The 24,710-nt window shown below is 43.2% G+C and overlaps 1 protein-coding gene across 1 annotated transcript in view; it reads right to left on the bottom strand.

The window, feature by feature from the left end:
- Positions 1 to 24,464, bottom strand: part of FAM193B (family with sequence similarity 193 member B) — a 167,826-nt gene extending 143,362 nt beyond the window's left edge. The window contains exons 1-4 of the mRNA XM_086931790.1: positions 24,241 to 24,464; positions 6,963 to 7,202; positions 5,431 to 5,653; positions 3,553 to 3,753 (exon numbers count right to left, since the gene is read on the bottom strand). Of these exons, the coding sequence (XP_086787916.1) occupies positions 3,553 to 3,753; positions 5,431 to 5,653; positions 6,963 to 7,202; positions 24,241 to 24,384 (808 nt within the window). The 5' untranslated portion in view covers positions 24,385 to 24,464. The remainder of the gene's footprint in view (positions 1 to 3,552; positions 3,754 to 5,430; positions 5,654 to 6,962; positions 7,203 to 24,240) is intronic.
- Positions 24,465 to 24,710: the final 246 nt, after the last annotated feature.

Genomic DNA, 24,710 nt, shown 5'->3' with positions numbered 1-24,710 from the left:
CCCCCCCCCCCGAAACCAGTCCCAGGATGCTTGCACCCAGCCCAGAGAGGGCCTGGCTTGGCAGTTTGGGGTGGACTGTTCCTATGAGGAGCAGGGTCAAGGCTGATTTGCTTATGGCTTGGTCTAAAATTGGGGTAGCATGGTGAGCAAAAGAACGATGGATTTAACCCAGATCTCTTGACTGGGGGTGGATGTTCAATTTATTTAGCATTCCATTCATCATTTCCTTGTGGAGTATCTCTGCATTCATGGGCTGGGACCTAGTAGTTATCTTCGCCCTAGGGGATGTCTGAGTTGGTATCCATAATAGGTCCTTCCAAAAGCTCACCGCGGAATTCCAGTTCCATCCTTTGCAATTCTGCAGATACCTACAAACCTGCCATTCGCTTGACATGTACCGTGACGCGCTCATTTTGGTCCCAGAACACAAACCTATGGAATGCCACTTAAAGCTAGAAACCTTGGGCACAGGTGGCATTTCAAGGTTATACAAACCACTGATAAACAACGCCCGACCATTCCAAGCTAACTGGGAGGCATACAAAGGGATCCTCCATGATGATTGGGTAGAGGCAAAGATGGAACCCCTGATATTGTGCATATATATATATATATATATATATATATATATATATATATATATATATATATATATATATATATATATATATATATATACTTTTGACTCATCCAGTTAATATTTCTCTATAAATTCTACTATGTGCCATTCCGCCTATAGTGGATGGGCCGTGCTGGCAGCAGCAACTGTCCCAGATGCAAGAATGCACTGGGCACATTCTTCCGCATCATCTGGGAGTGCCTGACCAGCAGCAATTACTGTTAGGCAGTCAACAGAGACCTCAATAGTTACTGTCAGAGGACCTACTCTATATCCCAAAAGAATCCTGTGGGGCATTATCCAGGACCTTGGGTGGGCCGTGGAGCACCCGTGGTTGCAAAGTGAGACATTGCAAATATTGGCAAGATAGACCCCCCCCCCTTTCCAATGTGGCAGAATGGGTCAATGGGATAAACATTTGTGCAACTATGGAGAAGCTGGTATGCAAAGCCAGAGGGGCTCACAAGAAATCAGATACAATTTGGGGACCCATGTCCCAATCAATGGCAGAGACTAGGGAAAGCTAGATTTTCAAGGAGAGGAGCAGTCGACATGCAGCTGTACCAATATGCATTGTTTGCTCACAGTTTTTGCAAATCACGGGAGGACTACTGACACGTTTGTATACTGTAATTCTATGCAGTTAATTGAAAAACAAGTGTTGTATACAAATAAATCCCTGGTTGAAAATAATGTCAAATTTATCAGAACATTTTTGTAACAAGGATCTTACCATGAATAGTTTTGCTGAACTAACACTGATTAAAGTCATGTAAAGTGAGATTCAATTTAGAGACAAACACACTGGGCAGTTTTCAATTAACCGACCCTGGTAATAAGCATAGTTTGTGATAGGTATTCATAGTGAGCCAGTCATTGTAATAAGTAGTAACTGATATCAGATAAGCCACAAATAGAGCTTTTCTTGTTAGGATCAGATACATAAACATAAAAGTGCTATACCAATTGTCCGTTTGAATAAGGATACGTTTTTATACAAGATTTGAAATACCTACAGTAAAAACACAAAAGAAACATCACTTAAAGAATGCACCAAAGATGATCAAACCTTGATTTTTGGATTACTTATTTTTTAGTTGAAACGTAGGGTATTCATGGGTTGCTGGTACCAACTCCTACATAAAGTGTTACATCCATTCACCACCACATTGTTGTGTAAAAGACAACCATACCATGGAAAGAACAATACCACTGAAAAGAAATATAGGAAATAAAGCCTAAACAGTAAAACAAAAAAATCAAGATCAAAATCAATATTAATTTATGTAAAAATTATTTTACATAGATTAAAAAAATAATTAAATTTAAAAAATGAAACCAGTTGATTTCTGCAGAAGGATTAGCTAGAACTTTTATACGTTTTTGTTGTGATGTGTAAATTGGGTTGAGAACTATGGATAATGTATGTGCATTTTTTTAGACTATTTTTCCTTTTCTATTTCCTTGATTTAGCGCATTCAATAGGCCAAAAGGTCATGTTTTACATTGAGGCATAAAGCTGAAATTATAGTGACTGATTATTTAGTAATGAATTTTATGTGTATGGTTGTAATTAAAATGAAATACACTTGTACCATGTGATTTAATTGTAAATAAGATATGTTCTTTCTTGCAATGAGGCATAAGAAACGAATTGTTATTTTTGTCTTTTTGCACATAGGTCTTGATCTAAAGGAGATACTTACAAAATCGAGCGATTGATAGGTTAGTCTTGATAAAGATGGTGTGAATTAAGTGGGCCATCAAAACGAGTCGACGCAGCTATTGGACACAATCTGACACTTGACTGGTGCCCACAGACACGTCAAGACAACCATACATCGGGGTCTAGTCAATAGTTTGTCTTACAGATGTGTCACAGGATATGACAAATTATACGGTCAATTGTTTTTCTCTCGAGGGGTGATTGTGGAGATTAACTCCTTATTGTATTGAAAGCAATATTGTGTGAATTGTCTTCATGATCAAATGTCTTACACAGTATGGTTGTTGATTACAATTGATTTAAATGTTTTTCTTATGTGAAATTTTTTAAAATCTAATTTGCACATTTTTAAATAAATCTGCTAATATTGATTTTGATCTTTGACCTAGATTTTTTCGTTTACTGTTTAAGCTTTATTGCCTATATTTGTCTTTTCTATGGTACTGTTCTTTTCATGGTATGTTTTTTTTTTACACAACAATGTGGTGGTGAATGGATATAACACTATATGTAAGAGTTGGTACCAGCAACCAAGGAATACCCTACTTTTCAAGTAATAGTGTACCATTTTACCTTTGGTTAAGCAAAGGGTCCCTCTCGGATTCTCTACATACTTTCTAATTTTTTTAGACCATCGTACAGTTGTGTTTGAAAAGGTTATGCTTTATAATACAGCCGATTTTCAAGAGGAGATCTATCAAATAATGAGATACATCTACCCACATGAGTGGACAGGAGAACAAAGACCGGGTGCCTGGTCGTATGTTGCCGAATTGTATTGGTAATTGCCAGGGCAGCCGGTCATCGGAGCTTTAAACATGTATACACACTCTAACAAAAAGAATTTCATTTGACGTGTAACTAGAGGAGTGCTACCAGGGTTCCCAACCACACATGATTTTGATATACAAAATCAGGTGCTTGCCAGCTCACAGCACACAGGTTTCTGATAGCTCATCTATCTAGTTCTTCCATTATTGACAATACTGCGCAATCACAAAAGAATATTTGTTTACTCACATGACCTCCTTGGACACAACAGTCTTGATAACCTGCTCACTGAGACCCAGCTGTAAAGAAAGCTTTGCTCCAAAGCGAATCCTGTACATTTTGCCCCAACTTTTCATGCTTTCCTCAAACCAGTAATCAATCTTACTGCCATACCCTGCATCAAGCTATTAATCTCCTGGAAAATACTTTGGCTCACCTGGTGGAGTTGGCCTACGGCACATGCTCTTGAATTGCTTGGGGCTGGTTTTACAGAAGTCGTGTGAGGTAGGAAGAGGCGAACCTGGCACAGACACACCGTTCCCCTGGCAGGCAAGAGGGCTGTATGGACACATCTTCATGTTCGCTGCATTCAGGGCTGCGTTGTTACAGTCCATGGACATATTCAGGCATCGCTCATCTTGAACAGAGGAACAACTTAGTCAGACCATTTCCACACCAACCAGAGAGAATACCTTAAAGTGATATGTGAAACTTAAGGTTGGGTTAGACTGTTCAGCACTCTAGATAACCTTTGCTATAAGGAAAAGGAAAAACGTTGGAGCCTACAGGCGAATGTTTGAAAAGGGAAGTTACTTACCGCGAATCCCAGCACTCCATCATGGGTATTTTATCTAAAATCAGAAATTCTGAATAACTTCGCCTGTGTGAAGAATTCCAGAACACTTTCCAATAGAAACCACTATATAAAAATTAGTACATTTTCTTCTTTAGTAGGTAACAAATTAAATTGAAAAGCCAAAGGTAACAGCCGCTCAACTTTAATTTTTCTTTATTTTTAAAGGAAGGCAGTAAGAACATGATCAGAGTCTCCGAAGAATATTACAGATATAAACTGCAATCGGTCTCCAAACCCCATGGCCGACATTCCAGTTCTGGAGAACTTTGCTTTAGTAGCTGACTGGCATAATGGAAGTGGCACAAATGAGGCATTAGGATGCTGAAGAAATAAGTCACACAAGTCGCCTCTTGAGGTCACATGTGCCCATTTATATGAATTCCGAGAGTTAGTTGGCCAGTTTATAAATCTCACGGAGAAACAGGATTTCAAAGGGATATCTTTCCCTGCTCCGTCATGAAAGCATCACTGGCCTTATGAATGGTGGATGGGAAAGAAAGCTCAGCCCCCTAACTCCTATTACAAGAAGCAAAAAATCAAGACACAAGAGACGATAGGCAGGTAGGGTTTTCGGGTCGGGGGAAGGGACGAGTGAAATGCTCCATCTTAAATGGAAATCAGATATCACTGTAGGCTACAAAAAAAACTGAGTCCTAAATAAATCCCGCTTGGGATTAGCTGCTTCACTTCTCCTCTACCTAGCACAGATAAGTAAACCAAAAAAGTGGCTGCCAATCCGGCATTACACACAAAAAATTTTTAAGGAATATTCATCCCAGAACACATTTTTACAAGCAGAAACAGTTTATTCTGGAATCTAACACAGTTGAAGGTATTCAGTGTTGATAAATAACAGTGATGATCCCACGATGGAGAACACTATCCCATCAAACATTTCTATTGTAGAAGGTGAAAAATGGAAATTACTTAATAACTGAAAATCACTTGACAGCCGTGAAGAGAGTCCATGAGTCTCTTGTAGCCTTAAGTGTCGATATGTGTCTGAACCCATGTCTGCAGTTTAAGTTCTATAAACCCTTATCAATAGTCCTTTGAAAAGAATATCCACTAAGTGGCATGTCACCCAAGTGGCATGTAACCCAAGGGAAAGTTCTTAGGATTAGATCAAAGTCGGCAGAGTCTGCTTAGCATAAGAAACTGTTCCTATGTCCAAAGCATGAAAGTGTAGCATCTGGTCAGCCTAAGCCCATTATATGTGCTACAGAATCAAGTGGGTAGACATGGGGTTTCAAAAACGTATTACATAGTAGCTCAGATGGTGCCAGAGAAAGACTTGCTATGACTGGGCGCTCCCTTTGGGGGGATAAACCCCACGCTGGCAATAGTGAATGGCCTGTATTTGGACCAAGAGGATACTCTGTGGGTTCAGTTTATGCTTCAAAGAGAATTAGCTCTTTTCTGCTGAAGTACTCACCATGTCCTGCAAAGAGTACTCACCATGTCCTGCAACTGGGTCTGGAAGAACCGCAAGGGAGCCGTCCTGCATATGACCGTTGGGGTGTTGAGAGTTCCAGAGACCCGAGAGTTTGTGAGCAGAAAGAAAAGAGCTGGGATCCCAGTCACCAGAGTTCCCATGGCAAGAAGACGAGGATGACGATGAGGAAGATGAGGAATGAGAACCACAAGTTTGGGATTTGCAGGACGTGTGAGAAAGCGACACCTGCAAGAAGAATAAAAGGAAAAGATCAGCAATCAGAAAACTAATCTTGGAGTCTATTTGTAAAGGCTCTGATAGGAGGCATTGCTGTAGCTAGATTTTTGGAAGATGCCCAGACATTTACAAGGCAAAATGGTTGCATTTCTGCATTAGAGGAAGATTGAGGGTTCTGGAACCAGAAGAATCACCAGCTAATAGATGACGGCATAGGCTTACTGTAGGACATGGGCTGAATATACTAAATACAAGTGCATTTAAACCGGTTTTCCTCTCCCTATCGACATGGAAAGTGTTAGAGTCATCAAGCACAGAACTGAATTTCAAAATGCCACGATTGGGACAACAACAAAATAAACACCAATATGGTAAGCATTGACCAAGCAGTGCAGCAACACGCCACAGTTCAGTTCCTGCTGAGATAGCAGCAGCAAACAAACTGTTCACCAATACAATGTGAGGATTGAGACTAGTACCTTCACTGTGGCATTAAATGGTGTGCCTCAACAAGCCAGTGTTGTTTGTCCAAGGTTGAGGGTTTTCATGGTTTGCTTCGGATTTATTGGACTGACAAGTGAGTGGTCTTGCACTACGGTAAATGATGAACTCTTCAGTGTCAGTCAGACAAGCACACCATTGTCTGCAGTCTTAAGTTTCAGTCACTAAGCTTCTAAGACTGAATCTCTGCAAATCAGCCACCCTGAAATAAAAGTGACCTACTGATAGTAATCGAGATATCAACTCCACATACCAACCCAGCATTGCTCTCTAGTAATATGGAACTCATGCTGTGGCAGTGTATGGAAAAAGAGGAATTGTAAACATGGAAAAGAAAATTAGGTTTATCCTGAAGATATCATAGGAAAACAGTAAGTGAACAATGAATAGTCTGTCACTCTAGGAACAAAGAAACTGGACACAACTCGTCGTTCTTCTCTGAAAGTATTACAATCAAGGACATTCTTTGCACATCCATCTGAAGCAAATCCTATCAACAAAAATTCCACCTGAATGTTTGATAAATGCCTGGTTATCCAAACACTAAATGGGCTGTAGTGAGGCCAAATATTACTCATAAGAAACAATGACATTTGCATGTTGGGGATCTGTACTCAGTAAAACAGGCAACGTTTCAAGGACAAATTGCATTTTTCTATTGGGGAGTAGTAGGGTGAAGATCTCTGCAAACGTAAGGAGCACTGCAACAGCCCTTTAAAATTTCATTTGTATTTCTGAGGTATTACTGCTGCAAGCTATTACTGTAGGATTTCTGAACATACCCTGGTCCCTATTAAAATATATAGCAAGTACTCACTGCCAGAGCCTGTTCTTGCATTGCTCGCCTTTCCTCCTCTTCCACACTCTTCCGGCAGCTTCTGCAGATCCATAGTGGCATCTCCCCCAAAAGGTTCTGAGCAAGAGAGGGAACGAACTCCGGAGGCAACTTCTCCCCTGGAGATACAAGCCCGTTGAGAGGTACCCCCGAACAGTCCTTTCGCTCTCTGTGACAAAGAAGGCAGCATGTCTGCACAGATTGGTGAACGGCGGGGAGGACCTGCAGTACAGAAGTGTGCACTTTAAAGACAGTAATCCCAATCCAACAGTAAGGGACATGGTGGCGATACGCTTTCAGGAATCATGCCTCTTAAACACCGACTGAGTTGTACCCTAAAGACACCCAGTCCACATCCCAGAGCTACCAGTAGGACCATAAAACTGTAAATTGGTATAATCATTACGCAAGACTGCCAAATCTATTTTGTAAAGATTATAACCAATCAGTGGGAAATTTACAATGCATCAACTTAACTAGCTTAGCTTTAGACCACTATATGCATAAAAAAGCAGTTAAAGTAACCAAATCGTTAGGAACATTCTACATAACCCCCCCACCCACAAGCATGTCACATGTAATGTTTGCAACTGTCCTTCCCATAACCCTTACAAAACACAAACTGCAATCACAACATAGCTTGCTTCAATCAAGGAAATGCACACAAAAAAGACAAGTTAGATGTCCTATAACAAATATATGTCAACATTGATAAAGATCAAGAATCGTATTACATATTTTAAGATGGGTAACAGTTTCCTGAAAATACAATTTACTTTGTTTGCAGACTTAACGTACTGGATTTTTCTCATGATTATGCATGCACAATTTAATTTACAACTTTATCAGCTGCTTTTGGGAAGCTGTTGGGTCTCTAGCCATGCTTTTAGAATAAGCTTCCTGTGTCCACCAGGATGTCTGTGTCACTACCTGGTGAGGGGACAGTTTCCAATCCTCAATTTAAGTATTTCTATTTAAAGGTCTTTAGTTTAGTTTGGGTGTTTAATATAGCATGACATTTACCAAAACCGGTGTAAAACTAACTCAGCCAACAGAAAGTATCTTCATGAAGAAAACAAAGCAGAAGCAAGGATGAAAGGCTGAACATGTAGTCTGAACAGTCATGGCTTTAGCTCCTTGCTGAATTTAAGAGGATCAGAAATATTCCTCAAATGTAAAGATGGAGAATTGTACTGCATGGACACGGTTACCTAAAAAGCACAGACACTAGAAGCTGGGAGTTGTACTTTGGGAACAAGGAGTTTGTTCTTCACACTGAGTGAGCGGGTAGGCAGATATAAACTGAAACAGGAGTTGAGAACAAAACAGCGAGGAAAAAAATATTTTATGCGTCAGGCACACGGATTTGGATAGAATTCAAGCATTCACTGGAAACAAGTGCTGGAGTTATGTGGTCTCATCTCAAGTCTTAATACCTATTAATACCTATTATGCTGCATCATTCTGAAAGTGTTAAAACTTGTGAACTGAACTAAGTAGACAGGAAAAACAAGATAGTAGTCAAGAGGCAAGGCATTAAAAAGACCATATGATGTGAACCATGCGATACTGAAAGAATGAACTTGAAAATAAGTTTTATCGCTACGTTGACCAGATTCACATTTTTTAACATCTTTATTTTTCACACAGGTGGGCAATGCAGGTTTTAGGCCAAGAAACAATGGCAAGAGCAGAGGATCCAAAACTAAATATGTCACACTGGACAAAGGATCACTGTTTTCCATCTGTGGAATTTGAGATGGTTAACACTTATCTACACCTTTTAACTTTAATCAATCATGGAACGCAACAGAAAAGGATTTCTTAAGGTGAAGTTAAGATGTCAAGAAAGAGGGTACTGAATCCTATCTGCTGTGAATATTACAGTGAGCATGAAAAGACACTTTACCAAATAAATATGCCCCTCGCCACTAACTGGAAAACAAAAGCCTTCAAATGATCTAACCATAGACTCACTCTTAGGTGAACATTACAGCCCACTATGCCTCTCTCGGCGTATCCCACTCGAACATGAAAAAATGTTATAAAATGTTTTAAAAAACAGGCAATGGGGGGGTGGGGCCAACCGCAGGGCAAGATGGCCAATCTGTGAAGCGGCTCCAAGCCCAGTTCAGCCAGCGGACATCAATCCGTCATAACTATCCACAGCCAGCGCCTTAAAAAGGCAGATGTAGCACTTACCTAGCGGTTGGAGTCCTGAGTGCGGAAGTGTGCAATGATTACCGTTTGAATGATCGGAATCCCAAGCCTTACTTTGGACGACGGCCTGGTGTCTCCTGGGCCGGGCTCGTGGCATTGGAGCTGAGGAGCCGGGGAGTGAGAGCTGAGCGTGGAGGAGCCAGGGGAGTGAGAGCTGAGCGTGGAGGAGCCAGGGGAGTGGCACCCCTTGAGCGCACCTGTCCTGCTGTGACGGGATGGCGAAAAAGAGACTTGTGCCAGGAATGAGATTGGCTGCCGGCCCTACGGACTGTGGGTCCGCTTCGGCCTACAACGACATGCCAGGAGGCCGCGACAGGGAGGAAACCAGAAGATAGCTGTGAGTGCGCCTCCCCTTGCCCTTTGTTGCAAGCAGTGTGTAGCCCGCTCTCCTACTGAGGCGGTCTGCATAGTGACGGCGCTTGACAGTGCGGCCACGAAGCTGGGGCGACCGGCCGCTCCGGGCCTGGGCGGTGCAGCCTCCTCCTGGTGGTGTGCCAGTGACCACGGATGGGCATAGAGCAGATTGAAAACTGCAGCAACAGAAAGGGGGGGGGGCTGGTTATTAAACAATAATCTGTAGCAGCGAAGGATCAGAGAGGCGGCTATTAGACCGACAAACTGTTCCCTGTCCTGGTTGCAGCTCGTGGCTGGACAAAGGAGCCCACTGTATCACCAACAGGCCACGCAGATCAGGTTAGGCTCACGGCAGACAGTGGTAGTAGTGGTGGTGGTGGTGGCAGCAGCGCTTCACAAATCAGCGACATCATCGGGCAGGGGACGGATGCCCCCAAAAAGGGAAACCTACCTCAGGATCACTAAATGACACAAATTGCCACCAAGGGGTCAAAAAAATAGCCATCTGACCAAACTGGATAGGTACGAGGTCACGAAGGAAACCTCAGCCCAGGGAGAGATCACAGCAGTGCTCCCACCTGTGGTAGCTGCTCCTATGGCAGAGGATGCTTTTACACTCCATGGTGTAATGGCTGCAATCCAAGGAGTACAAGCATCTTTGGAACACAAAATAGACACTATGAATAAAGACCTTGCAATCTTTAGAACTGACCTGAGCAACATTGGGCATAGAGTTAAAGACTTCGAAACAACTAAAGTGACACTGAAGGAAGATACAATCTCTCTCAAAGCACAGGTTATGGACCTAAAGACCGAGGCGGCAGACCTTGAGGCCCACCCGGAAGATGTGGAAGGCCGCTCCAGGCAGAACAATATCCGTATACTTGGGGTCCCAGAGAAAGTGGAGGGCCCAGTGACTGATCTCTTCGTAGAAGAACTCATACTTAAAACCCTGCAACCATGTGGGCTCTCCAAATTCTTCTCAGTCGAGAGGGCACACTTCTGTGCCCATGATATAACCTTATAGTCACTGAAATAGGCCAACATTTAAATTTTCCCTGATTTGACCCTCAAAGTCCAAAAGATGAGACGTTCCTTTCTAGAGGTCAAGAAAGTCGAGGGAAAAAAGGTATCAAGTACTCCATGCTTTTCCCGGCCCGCCTGCGGGTAGTCTGAAGATAAAACATGTTTTTTCACCTCAGACAACGCGACATCAAGACAGATCGCACTGTCGTGACGGGAAAATGACTTGACAACCCGATTGAACCCATGTACAGGGAGGCTTTTTCCACCCACAAATTACCTGAACAAAGTCTGGGGACTCTGCAATTTAAGTATGCTAGATCATGCTGGACATAACTTACAATAGCTGAATGGACTAGATGGGGGTGGTGACAGCTGGTTCCCCCCCAACAAAGTTGCATGTTTAGAGTTTGAGGGATGAAAAGCACTCTGCATGGTTGAGGTAGCAGGCAGTTTAAGGCCCGTTTTGCAGGGAGGGTGGGTGGATAATGTTAGGGACATGTTATAGGTTTTATTTGTATTACACCGCACAGAAGAGGTAGAATCATATCATACAAGATACACTGCCATATAAGCTTGGAAGGGTCAGATTTTTCCACCTACACAGACAACAACATGACAAACCCATGCCGAACATAGTAGATAAAATGCAATTGCGTATACGGTCATGGAACGTCAATGGAACGCCATTCGCCTAAGAGCACTAGAGAAAGGGGATACAAAATGTGCAGGTGGCCTGGGGGTGGGAGTATGGATTAAAAAGTTGCTAGTATTTAAAAACGCACACCATTCAAGTGGACAAGCAGGGAACTACGTGGCTCTCGCGGGTACATGGGAGGGCACACCCAATCTGGTCAGTGTGTACTGCCTATCAAAACTCCAAGAAACCACATTGGCAGAGCTTAGAGACACATTACTGGCCTTCCTGGAGAGCGTACAACAGAGTTAGGGGGGGAATGATCCCAGTTAGGAGGTTTCCTAAACGCCATGGGCCTCATTGACATCTGGCACGCCCTTTACCCAATAGAGCGTCAATACACGTTTTACTCTGGAGCACTTGGCTCCCATTCCAGAATAGATTATCTCCTAACGTTGTCACAGGACCTGCCACATTTCTGAGCATTTGAGCACCTTCCTAGGGGTATATCAGTTCACTCACCCATATGGGCGATCTATGGAGGGGGAAATCAGCACCTTCCCCAACGCATTAAACTAAGCCCATACCTACTCAGGATCCCCAGTATCCAGGAAGTGATAGAAGTGGCCACTGAACACTACTTCGCAAAGAACGAGGCCTCAGTGACCTTGGTGGCAGTGCTGTGGGAGGCATACATGTAGGTTATCAGAGGTCCAGTTATTTCCCTAGGGGTGGGACATACAGGAGAAAAACTAGCACAGTTACAAACTATTGAAAAAGGCATAGGCCAACTCTCAATCACAAACACCACTGACAAGTCCCATAAACGGTCTCTCAAACAGATGTAGTACCGGGAGCTCACAATGGAGACATTTATGGTAGCAGAAAAGACGGTTTACACCAATAGAGGCTGCCCCAGAAAGTGGGTTACGGTCGGGGGCAAGTGGAATTATGTCCGAGGGGGGTAGTGTACTCCCCCCTCACCCCACCAGAAGGGTGTTGAGAGATATGCAGAGTGCTCAGAACTGAAAGGGTCGAATTATAACAATAGTGCTATGTCACTGATTTTAACTGCTTAGTACTGTCATTTAAGTCGGACCGCACTGTGTTAGATTAGTGTTTCTTGTCCTCATCGGCCTACCTCCTTCTCCTTTGTTCCACCATTTAGATCACAACAAGAAGGTTCATGACCATACTAAGAACATATACTGGTTTGCGTAAGACATAAGGGCTAAATGTGTATGCTTTTGACCAATATAGACCATTATCTCGCCTCACAGTTTTACCACACTAACTAGGACTTGACCTACCGCACACTTGCTCTGTATTGACACTAAATGTTAATTAACCCTTTGAGTGCTGCGAACGTTCAGCGGACGTCACGTGCACTACCTTGCTAGTGCTGCGCACGTCCGCTGAACTTTCCGATCCCGCCCGCGCAATGGAACGTCCGCACTGGGGCGGAGAGCCTGGGACTCACGTCAGAGCATACCCAGCCCACTCGGGGTGAAAATTGCAAAAAACACAGTTGATGGACAGAATGCAGAACAATGTCTTACATTCACCTCTGTGTTTTTTGCAATTTTCACCCCGAGTGGGCTGGGTATGCTCAGACGTGAGCATACCCATGCTCAGACGTGAGTCCCAGGCTCTCCACATCACTGGAGTCAAGCTATCCAGGCTGAAGAAGGCCGATAGCCAGAAACCGGTCCTTGGATGCTTGATTCCGGTCTAGGAAAGACATGGCTTTGTAGTTCGGGCTGGACTGTTCCCATGAGGCACAGGGTCAAGGCTGATTTGCATATAGCCAGTGTCTGACCTAGGGTGGTGAGGAGTGCAAAAAAACTATGGATTTAGGCCCAGGTCCTTGTACTGGGGTGAATGTAAGACATTGTTCTGCATTCTGTCCATCAACTGTGTTTTTTACAAAATAAATTATATCCTCAGGGGCCCAAACCTCGAGTAGCGTTCGCCATAAAATTGAATGGTCCACCAAATCAAAACTCACTGCTTAAATCCGCGAAACAAAGGGAATCTTGCTTAGCAGAACTATATTTCTCGACTAGTAAGTCTAGGTTTGTACACTGTTCAAGCGTTCCTCGCCCTTTCCTAAAACCATATTGAGTTTTAGCTAAAATCCCATTGACCTCCGCCCACTCTTCTAGTGTAACTAACAAAATCCTACTCATAATTTTAATGGAGGAATCTAGAAGGGAAATTGGATGGTAGTTTTTGGCAACCGATTTGTCCCCCTTCTTATAAATAGGAATAATAATAGATTCTCCCATGTAGGAGGAACTCCATTAGTTACAGCGGCATTAAAAAGAATAGTTAAAAACGGGCCCCATAAAGCTGGAACAGGTTTATAAACATCAATTGGAACCCGGTCTGGGCTCTGGGGCTTACCTCCCTTACTTGCTTCAATGCCTTGTTCCACTTCTTCTAGGGTAAAATTTAGCGGTGCTACAGTCCAGGAACTAGTATTGACACTTGAACAATGACTAGCTCTAAAGATACCGGCGAAATGGGCTACCCAGGTCTCACTACTTACATGAGACATTAACTCCGGGACCAATTCATTTTTTTTTTTAATTGGAGTTAACTGTTGCCCAAAACAATTGGCAGTTTGATGTCTCGGCCGCCTGGGTAAGTTTATCCCAGGCCTCTCGTTGTAACTCTTTTTCCTCCGCTTAAGGGCAAGTTTATTATCTGCTCTTAGTTTAATTACAAGCGTCGGGTCCCTGGGTATACTCATCAACGCCAGTTTTAACTGCGAAAGCAAAGTGGTGCAAACATGGTCAAACCATCCTTTGTTATAAGTAATTTCCCCGTTACCAAACCTTGTAAAAATGGTATCTAAAGAATGGTTAATTTTAATAAAATTCTCTAAGATCAATGCAGGCACACAGTTAATATTCAAGTTAACATTTATCTCAGCAGAACAATCCATTACAATATTTTTTAACACCTTATCCGCATGCACCCCTTTCCATTTTATTCTAGTATTATTGGGTCTATGCGGTTCAATGTTACCCACATCTCTTGTAGTATTTACAGACCTGGTTTCCCAGATTACAGCTGTCAAAATAATACAATTGTGTCACTGAGTAAAGATTCTTCAATCCTGGGGACTACACATAAAGGGGTGATATTTGAGGATACCAAGACGTGATCAATAATTGAATTTGAATTCCTGCCAGTAAAAGTAGGGATCACATTTCCACATCCATCTCTTGCGCATTGCAAGAGTTCCAAGTCATAATCTGCCAACATTTTATTTAATGACTCGCCATATAAATTATGAGTAAGTGAAAATCATCTTCTCCTGTATCACTCGTCACCCCACAGACCCTTGTTGTAGACATAGGACATATAGAAATATTAAAATCACCAACCCAAATAAAGTCAAAAACAACATTTTCCTCTGTACTCAACTTCTCAATCGCAATCTCTAAATCCTTAATGACTTTAGGCCGTGTATTATCGAAGATGTTATTATAAAAATTAATTAACCGCTTCCGTGCGGCGCGAATTCCCCGCCCATGCTGACTCCGCCTTGCGCGGCGGAGTCATGACGGAACGGTTCCGTCATCAGCACAGCTCAACTGTCGCTGATGACGGAACCGTTCTGTCATCAGCATGGAAGGGGTTAAAAGAACATCCCGGCCGTGTTTTTGATAAAGCCAGAGGATCTGCAGATATGCCTCGATGTTCAGGTACCTTTTCACTTCTAGGGGCAAACTTGTTAATACAAGAGTTAAAAGGCCCCCCCCCTTTGCTCTACCAGCAACCGAACCCTGTGCTGGTAGATTATACGAAGCGGTACAAAAGGGGGTGGTGATGGACTGGGCATCCAGTCAACAGATCTGGGTTTAATCCATCACCGTTCTTTAGCCCACTCTGCCACCCCAGTTCAGACATGGCCATATGCAAATCAGTCTGACCCTGTACCTCATGGGAACAGTCCAGCCCGAACTGCCAAGCCATGCCTTCCCTGGACCGGAAACAGGCTTCCGAGGACCGATTTCTGGCATTTCAGCCGTCTTCAGCCCGGCTTGCTTGAATCCAGTGGCAAAGTGAGCAAGGGACTTGGTTTCTGGCATTTCAACAGTCTTCAGCCCGGCCTGCTTGAATCCAGTGGCAAAGTGAGCAAGGGACTCACGTCTGAGCATACCCTGCCAACTTATGGCGAACAAAGCGGTACAAAAGGGGGTGGTGATGGACAGAGCATCTGAACCAATCAAACACTCACACCCAGTCGATTATACGAGGCAAACCCATCATAGCTGACCAATTCAGTGCACCAGGTCTCTTGAAGACAGATAATATCATGGGATCTAAGGAAGTCCATCCAACCCAACTTTTCCCCTTTAGAAGCCAACCCAGCTATATTCCCGCTTGCTATAGATATCCCTTTAATATTACATATAACTTCTGGCTCTATCAGGTGGGTGGTATTTCCTTCATGGGGCACCCCCTCATCTTGACTAAAATAGCTTTCGCCTCCTGGATCTGTAACATGCTGTAGGTTATCCAGAACCACAGCTCCCTGTCCAACTATATTTTCCCCTTCTGTGACAACAAACCTAAGATTAGCCGCCGTATCAATTATAGGGCGGTCCAAATCCTGTCAATCATTCACATCGAGGGTACTAAGTGCTTGGAATCGGTTGGACACGGGTACCTCAAACAGGGATTGTGATGGTAAAGCCTTTCTAGTTATATATTGGTCCGGGGTTGTCCCACCAAGTGGTTCATGCATTAAGTGGCTATAAAAGAAGACAAGTGGGCGTAGGGAAACACCCTGTTCGATAATTGGTAAAGTTGCTACTCTAATCAAAGAGGTGCTTGCAAAGTAAGGGTTTTTAAAATTAATAATAACAGTCACCCCGTATATTCTTTTTTGATGGGCCTATCCAATTGGCCCTTCTAGTTTTAAGGATCTGGCCAGCACGATTCACTGGAAACAGTGGTGATTAAACCAGTGCACCGTTTTATTCTTAAGCGAATCATGGGTTTCCATTTGGGTTTGGTTAAGGACCGGTACATTCATCAAAACCGCTGCATATGGAGAACAATCTGGGGGTAGATTTATTGTTTATTTATTTACGTTTCCCCTTCATAGATATTCTCTCTACCCGGGTTTCAGTCTCCTGTATGTTCTCCATGCTACCAATAATTTGGTTACTGTCGCCCCCATGAACGGTTGTCGCCTGCCCGACAGTGCCAATTACCTCTGTCGGTGATGTTACTGCAAATGCATTACTGATATTTTTAGAGCGTTCCGTAGGTGCATCTTTCATTGCTTTCAGTAACTCATTTTGGAGTATTAACTTCCCTCCTAACCTAGTGACTTTTCCATTAAGTAAGTCTAATTTATCAAACAACGGCTTAAGATATATGTCAATTTTAGCAGCCAGTGCATTAATAATCTGGTTAACCTGTATAACGTTTAGAGCCCCGGGGTTAATATTAGCTAGTTGCTCTCTTATATTGGGGACAGGAGTAGATTTGGATCCCTTACCAACACTAGTTGTCCCCCGTTTAAGGTGAGGCTTCCTACGTCCCCTTTTTGCTCTAGGAGCGGGTGCCTCACTAGTCGACAGACTGGGGGCATCTGCGGGCTCTATAGACAATGGTGTTGTGGCTACCTCGACACAAGCTTTGGCGGGTATAGAACCTGGGCTGGAGGAATCACTACGCTCTTCAGGGGGTTCAATCAAGGGTGCAAGGGGCGTAGCCGACAAACTACCCAGACCTAACGAAAGTCGGCGTTCTGCCCTATCAATTTCAACATTGATAGCACTCACTGCTTTTACAAGATAGGTGTCAATAGTTACACCTGCATGCTCGACAGGGGGTTTATTTCCTTTACGATTTTACATTTGTCTAAAATACCTAATTAAAGAGTACAATCTCATGAACCGCAAACACAAAGCCTATTAAATAAATTTAATATTAATCAAACAGTTCAGCCAAGTTCTACAAGGACTGTAGGGGAACTTTAGCCGGAAGGAAGACGCTTGGATATATTAGGCAAGTCGGCTACTCTATGTCACTGCGGCTTATCCTTTAAAACACACCAGTAAAATGAAACCAGGGGATACGGCAAGGCCCAGCCTTGGACAGTCTCAGACGGGCCCGCCCTTGGCCCGTGTGTCATCCAGCGCGCGTCCCGCGGGGCGGGAGAGACTAGTTGGTTAAATCCTCCCTGTGAGGTGGAGGGAGGGGCAACAACTCGGCCCGCTGGTTCCTGGGGCGTGAAGTCAGTCTCCTCAGCAGCAGCCCCGCAGTCACCCTGAAGTGTCTCCCGCGAAGCAGGAGGCGCGAACAGTTTTAATATCTCCCAGTGAGGTGGAGGGAGGGGCACCAACTCTGCACTTGGCCCCGCTGGCTTCTGGGGCGTGTGGTCCGTCTCCTCAGCAGCAGCCCCGCAGTCACCGTAAAGCGTCTCCCACGAAGCGGGAGGCGCGAGCAGTTTTTAAATCTCCTGGTGAGGTGGAGGGAGGGGCAACAACTCGGCACTCTGCCCCGCTGGCTTCTGGGGCGTGTGGTCTGTCTCCTCAGCAGCAGCCCCGCAGTCACTGTGAAGCGTCTCCGCTGGTTAGGTAAATTAATAGGTTGATAACTGCAATGGTTCGTATATTTGTCAATTACTTGTATTTTCCTGTATGTAAGCATTGTAATGTGCATGTTGTGTCCAATATATAACAAAATTAACTTGCAAAAAAAGTAACATTGTTTAGCATATTGTTTTTACTGTTTATCATAAACCCATATTGGTACAACTTTTTCAAACTTGCTGTTTAAATTTCTATACTGTGTGTGCGCCAAATTTACAAAACTCCTAGAAACACAGTGCAGCAATTTAAATTGCTGTGATGGATTGTGTGAAAGGGAGAGAGCAGCACACACCACATCTAATCTATACTACCATTATAAAGAGAGAACTCTCCTTTGAGCCCGGTAAACTCGGGAACCACAGCGCCAATCTACACACCCGATACATCCTTGAAAAGGTCAGGGTGTGTAGATGGACATAGGCTACATAAAACAAAAAAAAACGTAAATTTAAAAAATTAACTTTAAAAACAAATTAGTCACTTGAAAGAAGCGCCGGCCGCAACGCGCTGCCCGCGACGTGAGTGATGACGGTACATGGCGCGGCGGTGATGTGAGGAGCAGCGTATCAGGTAAGGCATTTACAAACACGGAAAATGTCGGGGTGGGAGCGGGGCGGGAGGTGGTCCGTGTCCGTGTTCTGATGGCAAGAAGGAGAAGGAGGAGTCCCGTCAGCTGCAGCACTTCGAGCGTAGGGGAGCGGAGCAGAGCTGACCGGCTGAGGGCGGCCGAGAATGGAGCGGAGCAGGGTGGAGGAGCAATCTGCCAGCGCAGGGGGTTGGGGGTCGTGAGGTACATCACACCTACCTCTGCTCGCTCCACCACATGCTGCCCCCAGCCCCCTTCTGCCCCGGCCAAAAAATGCAGCCCCCAGCCCCCTTCTGCCCCAGGCAACGCTGGGGCGGGCTGCTAGTAAAGACATAACACATCATAGTGCAAGAGTGTGTGAGATGTCAAGCATAGATTTGTATTTGAATGGGACCTTTCCAGTACAAAATACTGTGCTATGACATATTTTAACACTTGTATTACTCTGTATGTGTGCTGTACAGTACAGAATAAATGCAGATGTAGACACATTTTTACAAAAGAAAACTTTTCTCTAACGCCGGGTTCTCCAACCTTTTCTCTAATAAGAGCTACTTAGGTTCAGTGAAAATCATCCAGAGCTACTGATTTTGGTGATGTAATAGTGATCACCTCATCTACGATTATCAGCAGCGATCACATGGGTAATCTAAAAAAGCCATAGCAGCAATCCCCCTAGCACCAGAGTCCTAATATGAGTAATAAATCTCTCCAACTCAAATAGGTTTAAATACCGTTTGAAAAGTTGACCATTTTTCTCCAAATATCAGTTTGAGTTCTGAAAAAACACACATTTTCATATCAAATAAATACTTTTTAATTTTGGAATGTATACAATAATTCAACCAAGCAAAAGCTAGTATAATTGTAGGCTTGACTGAACACAGAAGACCTACTCAGATACAGCTGGTGAGCTACTAGTAGCTCACGAGCTACTCAGGGACACCTGCTCTAAAGTTATGCCTGCCTCCGGCACGTGTATGGGTTTTTCACAAAGCTCTTGTCAGTGTTAGAAGATATGAATTTTTGTAATAAAAAAACCCATTGGTGGTTTGAGGGGAATGCCCATGTACCCCACACTGAATGCTCCATTGACACAAAGGACGCTAAGTAGTGCAAAGCTCTACTTTATATTGCTTTGAAGCTACTTTCTAGTGCAAAACATGTTTAGTGCTGGAAAGTAAATAACAAAAATCAACATTTGTGCCAGGCTTACGTCACAAAAAGGATGGAAAATGTTGCAAACTGCTGATAAATTTTGCCCTCTGCATTTGTAGTTACTATCTCACCTGTGTCTATTAAAAATGATAAAACCAGAGTGCAACATTTTTCTGGTAGGAATGGAGGTTGTAGCTCACAGCTGTTCAATTCTTGCAACTTTTCAAATGAATGAAATGTTTGGTCATTCTGCGTCGGTGTTGTGTATGTTTTTTATGATGTACGCAACAATTGGGATGTGCACCATATTTGTTTACACTTACTGTCTACTGTAGTCTGTGAATAGTCACGGCAGAGGAGTGTCCAGTGGGAGCTTGATTTGTACACCACGTGTGTGGGTCTCCAGTGTGCATAATTGAGAGGCCCAGGTTTTGGTGTTTTACCTTCCTTACTCATCATGCCTTTGGGTCATTGTAGTGCTAGAGGCACTCGTGGTTTGACACCCTGTGATGGCCTTTGACTACCAATATTTTAATTGACTTTGGTGTGTTATTTTATCCTAGTCTGAATGTACAACGTCCTGCGTATACCTTGTTTCTCTTAAAGGTTTCTTTCTTGTAATCTTGCAGTCTTTCAGTGGGAGCTGTCACGGAGTAGGACAGCCTTGCCAAGAACAGAACGTGTGGGAAGAGGGGGGGGTGAAGGGGGAGAGGGTGTATTTGTATGCGATTTACTTTGGCATCTGGGAAAGCCTTTCTGTTAGACAGCATTGCATAAATAAATCCCAAGCCTTATTCTAGAAGAGTCTTTGCATTTTGTAAAAAATAAAAATAAAACACCTTTACATTGCAGGAATGCACAGATTTTCAAATCTGTGACACAAATTTTCATCCAAACACCTTTATTTCTAAAATAGACAGTATTTTAGGGCGAGTGGGAAGAGAGGGTGGATGCCAAGTATATGGGCCTTTAGGGCTGGCTTGTGAGAAGCAGCTGGAATGGTCTTTTGTTAGGAGTAGCCCACTGAGCTATCCCAAAAAATAACAATGAACACTTTTAAAAAAAAAAAAAAAATCGCATTTTAATCAGTGAATATGCCACACAAAAGACATATACAATTGTGTGCAGCAAAAATTCAATTTTTATGCGCCAATTGTTTTTAATCAATGCAGCAATGTCTGGGGGAAGGGGCTTCTGCAAAAATGCTTTGATTTAGAAGTTAACTTTTAGTGGATTTCAGCATGGCTATCTTTAAGTGTCGTATCTCCTGTTGAAATGGGCTACATAAATATGTGGAGGGTGATTTTGCACTTGATGTGCATACTTAAACACTAACGTTCATAGGAAAAAAGATAGAAGATGGAGAATTCCCTGCCAAGCAAGGAGAGTTATTTCGCACTGTCTGTTAAGTTGCAAAACTCTTTTTGAAATTATAGCAAAAAAACATTTTGTGTGGGTGATTTTAGGTTTCGATATTTATTCAATTATTATTTAAGAGAGAGAAGTACCTAGCAAGTTGATGTTATAGGCGATGCTGGAGCGGGGTGTAGCAAGGAATTGAAGGTAGGAGGGTATGGAATGTCATTAAGGCTAGTATTGACAATAAATTGCAATTCCCATAGATTTTTAATTACATAGTCCAGAATAATGATACATTTTGAAGGTTTCACAACATCGATCCTGGTTAAAACCGCAAATCATGCCTAGGTACGACAGCAAATAATTTAGTTCTCCACAGCACTACTAAACAAAGATAAAGCAACAACGTTGACCACAAGGGTTCTTGTGAACACACCAAAAAGTAGGTTCCAAGTACAACGTCATCAGATGCCAAGTAGGTCATAATAAACATGCCCTGTAGTCAAACGTACAACTCTGTAGACAAACAGAAGCCATGTGAAACATTTAACCCAGTTGCTGCCAAAAGAGAGTAGTGCTACCATAACATGGCCTCCTGAAGCACTGCAATCACAAACCCAGGACAGTAAGCTTTGCCTAAAAGAAGTGATGCCCAGATCAAAAGTCACAAAAGACCAGAGGGCACTCTTAAAACCATGGGTACTCACAAACATTTTCCCTGGGGACAAAAAGCTTGTTTTGTGATGTGACTGTGGGCCGCATTGATGCCAGCAGGTTTGCTGGGGAGTGGGGGGGGGGGGGGGGGGCGGTGTTAAGTTGCGTGTATGGGAAGCTAACCTAGTGTCTGAATTACACAATGTGAAAACAAAAACTGGCTTCTCTACTTAACTAAACTGAGTGATCCTAAGCAATTATTTTATTTTATTTCCCCTTCTGTTTCTTACTTACCATATAAGAGGACCTCCAAATACATAACTTCAGGGTTTGTGCTATACAAAACCTTTTCCTGTGTTTGATTTAATAAAATTATGATGTTCATGTATAATAAAAACCCTGGCCACCCAAAGAGTGGGCATAACAGACATGCCTCTTAGTTCCCTATTGCCATTGTTGTGAGGGTGGAGGGAAGAAAGAACATTTCTGAATTCATGTTTGAAAACTATCACTATTAAAGATGTACTTTTTAATGCACTGTAATAATATAATATGATGTACTAAGGTGAAGCGGTTCTGCAAGTTAATAAAATACACTTTTTTAATTTTGACCAGACTTTATCATACTTTCTCACTTTTACTGCAAGATGTCTTTAAAAATGAAAGTGTGTCTAAAGCGGTGCAGAACTTTTCTTTCTTTAATTTCAATTAACTTTTAAATACATGGTTGCCTGTATATTTACCATCTTTTTAATGTTAGTGCTAAGTTGAGTAAACAGCAGCCCAGTGCTGCTGTTGACCAGGGGGCCCGCCCGCATGTGGCCCCCGGCCTTACTTTGAGTATCACTACTTTAAACTATATTCCGCAAGATATCGGTTAATGTTTAAGGCAGCATCTAAGTAAGAGTATGAAGTGATGTCTTGGCAAGATAAAGTTTAATTTCAAGTTCTGCTTGGGGTCATAAGAGATCATTGTAAGGATTGCAATGAGCTTTCACTCTCAAGAGAGGGATTGTAGACAAAAGGACAGTTCTGCAGAGATTCTAGCATCTCTATCTGGTGAGCTGGATAACATGACAACATACAGACCGGCTGGACTACAGAAGGGCTGAATATTCTATGTATAGAAACAACTAGAGTAAGGAAAAAGATAACTGATCCTCTTCCCTGAATAGTATAGGAACAAACAAAATGGACAAGTCCTTCTTGAGGTTTTCAGGTCAGCGGTCCTGGCCAAAACCTTCAGAGAGGAGCGCAAACAACTGAAAGTAGTTTTAGGAATATTCTATGACCAAGACAACTGTATGACTGTTGGCCAATATCACATTATTTTATTCTAGTACCAAAGACAAAAAAACATGTGATTGTTACTGAACCTTGAAGAATCTCAATATCGTCTACACCCAAGTTAAACCTGTGCTGATCGAGTGCTATATTTGTAACTCAAAACAAGTTGACAAACCAATACAGAACTTTATCTAGGATTTAATTGACCACAAACATTTACTTTGAATACATAGTGTGCATAATCCCATTACTGACTAAAAAAAAAACTACATTAGGGATAGAGCCAATATCCATGAGATCAAATTGTGACACTTAAAAAATCTTGTTTTTAGGCAGAATCCATCGCTATAAGTTTGAAAATCTCATAGCGTAGACATTGGGGTTTCTACTTTTTTTTTAAAACATAAACAGGGGAAGAAAGCAAAACAGAAAACGTGTTTGAAATAGGACTGTAATATCGTGAGCTTGCAAATTCTTTTCAAGGCAAGTGGTGGTTAATTTCAGACCTCTTGAGATACCGTTGAAGACACAGCCTCTCGCAGTCTGTTCAAACACACGTCGTAAGCAGCTCCCAGGCTGATGCTGCTTCCCTTGGGAAGCAAAAAAAAAGGAACTGTGGAAATAGACACAATACTCCGCAGCCCTTTGAAGTGCATTCCCAATGCAAATCACCTAATGAAGCCCACTGACCATGGGTGATACAGATATTTGACCTCGGTCAAGGCTGATGGGCAAACTATACCAGTTACTTAATACATGCCACGGCCCAAGCTATATGAAGAAGCAGTCCGAAACCATCATTATCAGTTCTACCTTGTTCGGAGATTGTCTTAATCACTTTGTCACCATCCAGGTGGCCCATCTGCTCATGCTAGTGCTTGGGACATCTTGTAGATATCGGAGTGTCACCAGCACACTGCAATAAACCAGGGCCTTCGTATAAACTATACTAAAGGGGCGGCAACAGTCTCCTGTGCGACTCCGCAAGGGGCGGGGTACTCCAGCGACAGATGGGAAACCTCGGCAACGTCCCATGCTACTCGGACACTGTGCATCTCCAAACCTCATACTACCACCGACCAACAGATTTTCCTCAATCAGACCTACAACCAAAAACACAGCTTTAATATTCATGTAGCTCCTCTCTCCAAATGTACTCTCTCAACCTGCCCTTCTCTGCAGCCAAACATTCCTACCTCAGGTAACACACAGCAAGAACAAGCTTCAGTCCCTTCCAAAAACGAGCCCTCCTCGCCTATCACATCTGCTTCAACTTTACCCCCTGCTTCCTCGCTGTATTCATGCCCACCCAGACTTCTCCGCTGCCCCTTCGCTCCACACACCCATAGGGCCCCTCACCTGCTCTTCGCAGTTCACCGCCTCCTGCAGTCGGCTTCCAGGTTCCCCATCCATTTCACCTCCCCTGACTCCTGCCTCCCCGCCGCGCTCTGACCCCCGGCGCACCCCCGCGGCTGCCCCTTGCTTGCTCCTCCTCCGGGTCATGATACTCTCTCTACCGCTCCTATCTCACGGACTCGCACAGACAACAGCCAATATGGCGGCACGTTGGGCTCCCGAGGGGTAAAGGTCAGCGCCACCGACAGCGACAGCGGACCATCTTCAGAGTTGATTATGACCTCCTAAGAAAAGAGGGGCCATCTTGGAACGGAGATTGGTTTTGGCATATGAGAAGAACATAAAAACAAAGTCTCCCGATTACAAAAAACACATTGAATTTAACAAAAAACAGAAGAAGCACGTTAATGTATTGTTTTTATTGTAATCATAGCTGGAAGATAACATAATCAACCAATTATGTATTCATGAAT

The sequence above is a fragment of the Lissotriton vulgaris genome, chromosome 7 (assembly GCF_964263255.1).
Source record: "Lissotriton vulgaris chromosome 7, aLisVul1.2, whole genome shotgun sequence".
Taxonomy (NCBI): Eukaryota; Metazoa; Chordata; class Amphibia; order Caudata; family Salamandridae; genus Lissotriton; species Lissotriton vulgaris.
The sequence above is the reverse complement of the archived record's forward strand: the minus strand, read 5'-3'. Positions and strand labels throughout refer to the sequence as shown.